General features: G+C 43.2%; 1 protein-coding gene across 1 annotated transcript; it reads left to right on the top strand.

Annotated features, from left to right (window-relative positions):
- Positions 1–1,081: 1,081 nt before the first annotated feature.
- LOC308270914 (olfactory receptor 11H4-like) lies at positions 1,082–8,053 on the top strand (the record flags this gene model as incomplete). Its single annotated transcript, XM_080707068.1, has 3 exons — positions 1,082–2,027; positions 7,083–7,455; positions 8,029–8,053. Exons 1-3 carry the CDS (start codon positions 1,100–1,102, stop codon positions 8,051–8,053), a joined length of 1,326 nt encoding a protein of 441 aa, XP_080563194.1. The 5' UTR covers positions 1,082–1,099.
- Positions 8,054–8,315: the final 262 nt, after the last annotated feature.

Below are 8,315 nucleotides of genomic sequence, written 5' to 3' on the forward strand. Positions count from 1 at the left end.
TTGCTAAGTTGCTGATGTCTGCCTCAAATCTGTGATCCTCCTGTATCAGCCTTCCAAGTACTGGAATTACATACATGCACCACCATGCCTGGCTGAGAATTTTTTTAAGTGTCATTCAACTTACTAGAGTGAGACTTAAAAAGAAAATCCCTGAATAAAAACTTAAAAGCAGCCCTGTGTACTGGATATTGTAATGTCAGTGACAAGTAATTCATTTGTTTAGAAATACCAATGCCCTATTGTGAATTTATCTCCATGTGGTTGTCAATTGATGCTGTTTTGTTGCCAAAAGTCTAATCTAATGTCATACAATCTATTATCAAGATACATTTTTAGCAAGTTGAATAAGAGAAAATAGATGACTTTGTGCATGAAGACTCATAATCAACACTGGGAAAACAAGTTAAAAACTGGAAAAAAATCTTATTAAAAATCAAAGGGAAAGCTAGATGCAGTGGTACATGCCAGTGATCCTATTACTTGGGAGGCTGAGACAGGAGGATTGTAGGTTCAAGGCCAGCCTTGGCATTTTAGAGAGACTCTGTTTCAAAATAAAATTGGGCTGTAGGTAGAATCCTCAGAGGTAAAATGCCCCTAAATTCAATCCCTAATACCACACACAAAAAGAAAAGATCAAAGGGGAAGAAAGAATTTTTCTGATTGTACCATCAATATAGAAAGTTCCAGTTGCACTCACTTATAGCACAATAACATTGAGATTTAGAACCACAATTCAAATATGACAAGATTTGTTTCCAACTGGTCTCAGAACATTCATTTCCTTTCCTATATATGTCAAATATTCCTCTCAGTAAAGTCTTTGAGATATGTTAATAGCAAAGAAATACGAATTAAACTCATATTTTTCTTTTTTTTTTTTTTTTTTTTTTTTGGTGGTACTGGGGTTCCTGGAAGCCCTCCTTCCTCCGGGCTACACTCCCAGACCTATTTTATATTTTTGAAACAGGGTCTCTTACGCCAGCACGGCTGGCTTCGAACCTGCGCGATCCTCCTGTCTCCGCCTCCCAAGCGCGGGGATTACAAGCGTGCGCCACCACGCCCGGCTAAACTCATGTTTTTCTTCATAGATTTAGATCCCATGAACAGATCAACAACACATGTGACTGAGTTTATTCTCTTGGGATTCCCTGGTAACTGGAAGACACAAATTTTCCTCTTCACATTGTTTTTGGTGGTATATATCTTGACATTGCTGGGAAACGGAGCCATCATCTGTGCGGTGAGATGCGACCCACGACTCCACACCCCCATGTACTTTCTGCTGGGAAACTTTGCCTTCCTTGAGATCTGGTACGTGTCCTCCACTGTCCCTAACATGCTAGCCAACATTCTCTCCAGGACCAAGGCCATCTCATTTCCTGGATGCTTCCTCCAGTTCTATTTCTTCTTTTCACTGGGCACAACGGAATGTCTCTTTCTGGCAGTAATGGCTTATGATCGGTACCTGGCCATCTGCCGCCCACTGCACTACCCTACCATCATGACTGGGAAGCTCTGCGGTATACTGGTGTCTGTATGTTGGCTCATTGGATTCCTTGGATATCCAGTCCCTATTTTCTTCATCTCTCAACTCCCCTTCTGTGGTTCTAATATCATTGATCATTTCCTGTGTGACATGGACCCATTGATGGCTCTGTCTTGTGCCCCAGCTACAATTACTGAAACTATCTTTTATGCTCAGAGTTCCCTTGTCCTCTTTTTCACTATTACATACATTCTTCGGTCCTACATTCTGTTGCTCAGAGCTGTTTTTCAGGTCCCTTCTGCAGCTGGCCGGCGAAAGGCTTTCTCTACTTGTGGTTCTCACTTAGTCGTGGTCTCTCTTTTCTATGGTACTGTCATGGTAATGTATGTGAGTCCTACATATGGGATTCCAGTTTTGATGCAGAAGATCCTCACACTGGTATATTCAGTAATGACTCCCCTTTTCAATCCTCTGATCTACAGTCTTCGTAATAAGGACATGAAACTCGCCCTGAGAAATGTCCTGTTTGGAATGAGAACTGGTAAAAGTGTATGAGTCAGAGTTGTTCCATACTTGCAAGTTCTGATAAAGAACAAGGTGGAGAGTATCAGTTCTGAAAGTGGTCTTGAAGTCCTTAATCTAAATAGCAGGACGTCCTACATTTTACCTGGAATCATGCCCAGGTTAAATATATTTTTGGTTCTGGTTGTAAAAACCTTCATACACTGGTCTTCTGCACCTAGCGAAATTTTTGTAAGCCTCTCCAGGAAAGATCATATGGGCTTGCTATGAGACACCCTCCTACTGAGACGTCTGATGCTTCATGCTAGCCAACTTCTCCTGTATTGCAACCACTTCTCCTTTATTGCACCACTTCTCCTTTATTGCAACAAGACATCGAAACCAATTTTGTTTGACCATAGATGTGTTTGTGGTCATCTTTGGAGAGGGTACTGGGGATTGAACCCAGAGGTACTCTATCTCCAAGCTACACCTCCAACCCTATTTTATTTTTATTTTGAAAAGGGTCTCAATAGGTTGGTGAGAGTCTCATTACTTACTGAGGCAGTCTTTGAACTTGTGATCCTCCTGTTTCAGCCTCCTAAGTACTAAGATTATAGGCACATGCCACCATGCCCAGCTCATGATAATCTTTGCATGATGAGAATCAACAGTAGTACAATACATACAAGAAGATTTTTTAAATGCTTTTTGAGGGACTGAAGATATGGAGATTTCACTGAAAGATAGAAAGCTTGCATAGCATATGTGTGGCCCTAGGTTCAACCCCAGCACCTAGAAATTTTTTTTATTTTATATTCATGCATTATAATTGTACATGATAGTGAGATTCAATGACACATGCACATATGCACATAACATTATTTGGTCTGTTTATCTTCCCATCAGTCCCCTTTCCCTTCCCTCCTCCCTTCCCCAAACCTCTTCCTCTATTCTGCTAGTCTCTCTCCTAAAGGATTTCCATGGAATTCTTTTTCTTTCCTATTTTCTCTATAGCTTCCACATATAAGAGAAAACATGTGGCCCTTGGTTTTATGACTCTGGCTGATTTCATTTAGCATGATATTCTCCAGTTCCATCTATTGTCCTACAAATGACATAATTTTGTTCTTCTTTATAACTGACTAAAATTCCCTTGTGTGTGTGTGTGTGTGTGTGTGTGTGTGTGTGTGTGTATATATATATATATATATCATATTTTTATTTATTCATCTGTTGACAGACACCTAGGTTGGTTGGTTGGTTCCAATAACTTAGCTATTGTAAGTTGTGCCACTATAAACATGGGTATGCACATATTGGAGTGGTATAGCTGGGTCATATGGTGGTCCCTTTACAAAAATAAAAAGTGTTTTGAGATCTTCTTTAAGTTAAATTTATTTTTAACTGATACATAAAAGTAGCACATGTTAAAGTGGTAACATGATGTTTCAATACATGTATACATTATATGATGTTTTAAACCAGGGCAACTGTGTAAGCAAATGTAATTCCTCAGCCAGGCGTGGTGGTGCACGCTTGTAATCCCCGCGCTTGGGAGGCTGAGACAGGAGGATTGCACGGTTCAAAGCCAGCCTCAGCTACTTAGTGAGGCTCTCAGCAACTTAGTGAGACCCTGTTTCCTAACAAAATATTTTTAAAAGGTCTGGGAGTATAGCCCAGAGGTAGAAAGCCTCTGGGTTCTACCCCCAGGACCACCAAAAAGAAAATATATATATATATATATATATATATATATATATATATATATATATATATATATATATAGTCTGGGAGTGTAGCCCAGAGGTAGAAGGGCTTTCAGGAACCCCAGTACCACCAAAAAAAAAAAAATGTAATTCTTCAAACATTTATCCTTTTGGAAGAAGTGTACTGGGAACTAAATACAGGGATAATCTACCACCAGGCAACAACCTTAGCCCTTTCTTAAACTTTTTATTTTTAAACAGTCTAAGTTCCTGAAACAGGCCTTGAATGTGCTATCTTTCTGTCTCAGCCTCCATTTAGGAGGATTATAGGCATGTACCCCCATGCCTGACTTAACCATTTCTTTATGGTAAAAATTTTCAATATACTTTATTCTAGCTTTCTGAGATGTATAAGTCATTATTGTTATCTAATATCACTCTACTCTCTGCAATAACATGCCAAAATTTCTTGCTTCTAACTATAAATGCATATTTTTATCTAAATTGTTTACTTAAAAAAATAATCGTAGCACAATTCACAATAGCCAAATTATGGAACCAGCCTAGGTTCCTAGAAAAAGCCTCAGTGGAGCCAGGGAGGTGGTCTAAGGGAAAGGGAGAGGGGAGAGGGAAGATAATGGAGGAATTACTTCCATGGACATTATGTACCTATGTGAGAATACCAATGCCATTCTCCATACTCTGTAATGAAGAAGGGGAGGAATGGGGAGGGAGCCAGAGGCAAGCCCACCAAGTGCTATGCCCATGTGTATCACCATAACTTATGAACTGCATTATGATGTGAGATTATAACACACCTAGAAAAGTATAAAGAAATGATAGGTAGAGCCGGGCGTGGTGGCAGATGCTTATAATCTCAGTACTTGGGAGGCTGAGACAGGAGCATCACAGGTTCATGGCCAGCCTGAGCAAGTAGTGAGAGTTTCATTAGCCTAGTGAGAGCATATCTCAAAATAAAAATAAAATAGGACTGGGGTGTAACTCAGAGGAAGAATGCCCCTGGGTCAATCCCTAATACCACAAAAAAAGAAACAATAGATAGTGATTGTAATAAATTCAAACAATTTGGAAGTCTATTTAAATGATGACATTTTTTTAACTGGGAATTGAACCCAAGGACATTTACCTCCAAGTTACCCCTGGCCCTTTTTAATTTTTATTTTTGAAACAGGGCCTCACTAAGTTGCTGAAGCTGGCCTTGAACTTGTCACTCTTCTTTCTTAGCCTCCCAAGTACTGGGACTATAGCATGTGCCACTGCACCCAACTTAAAATGATGGGTTTTGTACCTCTATTTAAAATATAGATTTTCCATTTTCACTCCCATGCCTATCAATCTTTTTCTCTGCTCCAGAGTCCATACATCTAAATTCCTGTCTGACATTCAATACCTTTCGTAATTCAGCACCACTGAACCTATCTTGTTTTTCCTACCTACCAACATAAACTCTCAGCACTGATCAGTAAGGGCAGATCAGGCCTGAGCACCTTCCTAAAGCTGTTCTTTCAACGTGAAGACCCCAGCCCCATCTCCTGCCATGCAACTTGAGAAAAAATAATTAATACTTAAATTCTTGAGTTCTTATTTTGCAAAGTGAGTTTTATAAGAATGGCATAAAGATTACATAAAATAATGTATGTAAGGGCCACAGCACAGCAATAGACATCTGGGAAGTGCAGAGCACATTTTTCCCCTTCTCCTTTTGTCGTTCAAAGCTGGTTATCTTTCAGACTTTTGCTACACTCATGAAAACCTACATATTTGAAGGCAATTTGTTTGAAAACCAAGTTAGGCGATTTGGCAACCATAAGAGAACTGTTTAGAATGTAAACTTTGGAGTCAGATTTGCCTTATCCTGCTTATCTGCCTGTTAGAAATGACCTTGGGAAAGTTCCCTGGATGCAATAAACTTCGTTTATTTATTTATTTATTTATTTATTTATTTATTTATTTATGGTGGTACTGGGGTTCCTGGAAGCCCTTCTACCTCCGGGATACACTCCCACAGGCTACACTCCCAGACCTATTTTTTTACCTTTTTATGTGGAAACAGGGTCTCTTAAGCCAGCAAGGCTGGCTCCTGTCTCCTGTCTCCTGTCTCTGCCTCCCAAGCACGGGGATTACAAGCGTGCGCCACCACACCCGGCAAACTTTGATTTTTTTAATGAGATAAAAAATAACATCTTAAGGTTGTGGCCAATTATAATTCAATAGTTGTAAAACACATAGAATCATTCCTGGAAAACAGTAAAGCTGAATGTCAGCTAAAAAACAAATACTTTTAAACGCAACAAAACATGGTGTCTTTCAAATTCAGTTCCTATAACTTTACCTCATTCCATTTCACCAGTATATTGTGTTTCATTTTGCGATCATTTCACAATGTATTATACAAGTGGCCAATAGGCACATGAAAAGATACTTAGCATGTTCAATCAATAAGGCAAATTGAAACCACCAGGAGACATTACTCACAGTCACTAGCAAAACTAGAATAAAAAAGGCACAATATCAGGTGTTGGCCAAAATGTGACAAATTTAGAACCCTCATACATTGCTAATAGAAATGTAAAGCCAGGCATGGTGGCGCACGCTTGTAATCCCAGCATTCGGGAGGCTGAGACTGGAGGATCACAGTTCCCGAACAGCCTCAGCTACTTGGTGAGGCCCTCTGCAAATTAGTGAGACCCTGTTTCAAAATAAAGAATAAAAATAGGTCAGGGGGTGTAGTTCAGAGGTCAAATGCCCCTGGATTCCATCCCCAGACCCACACACACAAAAAAAGAAAAGTAAAATGGTGCAGCCAACTCAGATAATAATTGGGCAGTTCCCTGAATCAAATGGAATTGCCATATGACCCAGAAATTTTATTTGTAAGTATAAACCCAAAATAATTTAAAACATGTTCATAACAGGGTGTGGTGGCATACGCCTGTAATCCCAGTACTTGAGAGACTGAGACAGGAGGATCACAGGTCCAAAGCCAGCCTCAGCAACTCAGTGAGGTTTGCATCAATTTATTGAGACTCTGTTTCCAAATAAAAAATAAAACAGGGCTGGGGTATAGTTCAGAGATAGAATGCTTCTGGCTTCAGTTCTCAGCACAACAAAAAAATATTTTTTTAAAAACACATTTACTGAGAGAGGAGCCCGAGAGGGGGGGAGGCACTCTCCCCCCACCACCACCAGCCCCCGTGGCCACGCGGGGGCTGGAGGCCGATCTCCCACGAATAAAGGCATCCATAATATCTACTATGGATCTCCGCGTGTCTCTATGCGACTGGGGGACACACACACTCATCAACCTTTTATATTGGTGTCGATAAACCCGTATCGGACTTAGGGGACTTGGTTTTGGATCTCAGCTTATTTAACTACATGCACAGCCTCTGTGCGCCCACCCGCCCGGCCCGCGGACTTCTGCAAAAAGCTGAAAGATACGCGGCGCCTCCAGGACAAGTCCGCGCCGCCCACCTCCGCTGGAATGCGCCACGCCCGCCCGCGCCACGCCGTTGCTCCAGCCGCCTCTGCTGGAATGGGCGCCCGTGCCGCCCGCCCATGCCACGCCTGCGGCCCGAGCTGCCTACCGCCTGGATGGGCCTGTGCCGCCATCCGGGCCGATGCTTTCTCTGCGCCTGCCGCCACACCCGCGGATCCAGGATGGGCCCGCACTGCCGGCGTTTGCGCCGCCACTCTGCCAAACGGTGCCACTCTCCCCCGGCCCGCCAAGTCCAGCCTGTGCCGCACATGCCTTCTCTGCGCCTGGCGTGCTTAGACCCGCCCGCCCCTGCCTGCCAGATGGCGCAGCCCCTGCGCCGGCTCTCTGCTGATCGCGCCCTTCACCCTCTGCCCGCCCACCGCCGCTGCCCGGGCCCGGCCATTCCGGTAAGCACCCACATGGGATCACTGTGGGGGTAGGCCGCAAGCTTTGGCCCGCCATCTTTGGCCCACGTGTAATCACTGGGGGTCCGCCATCTTTAACCTCTCCTACCTCATGGCCTCGCTGGAGGTCCGCCATCTTTAACCCCTCCTACCTCATGGCCTCGCTGGAGGTCCACCATCTTTAACCCCTCCCACCTCATGGCCTTACTGGAGACCTCGAATCCCTCCCACTTTCCACTCCTAACCAATCCTAGGAGTCGGTGGCCATTTTTAAAAAAACTTTTCGCAGCCATCTTCAGGCAAGATCTCCACAGCAGCCTCTCTCAGCGGTAAGCTTCCTCTTAAGGGAGTAAGTGGGTTCTGCCTAACTCGAAGGATTCTGACTGACTGACTGACTGCTATTAAACCCGGTATACCGGTATCCTCCAGTTCTCCGATCATTCAGGACGATTGAGGGGTGTACAGAGACAAGAGACGTCTTCTCTCTGGCACACCTGATCTGTATTACCGAACTAGGCAAGGCCCTGGGACGCTGGAAATACCTGCCTTTGTTCTTGCCCACTTACAAGTCATGGGGGGAAGTCAGCCATCAAAGATTGGGATTGACTCTCTGTCTCCGCTGGGCCGTGTGTTGACTAATCTGCAGACTCTGGGATTCTTTGGGGAACTGTCCCCTGAAAAACTCGTGTCTCTTTGCACTAAGGTCTGGCTGACAT

This window comes from Muscardinus avellanarius, assembly GCF_963383645.1.
Source record: "Muscardinus avellanarius genome assembly, chromosome: 12".
In the NCBI taxonomy this organism is placed as follows: Eukaryota; Metazoa; Chordata; class Mammalia; order Rodentia; family Gliridae; genus Muscardinus; species Muscardinus avellanarius.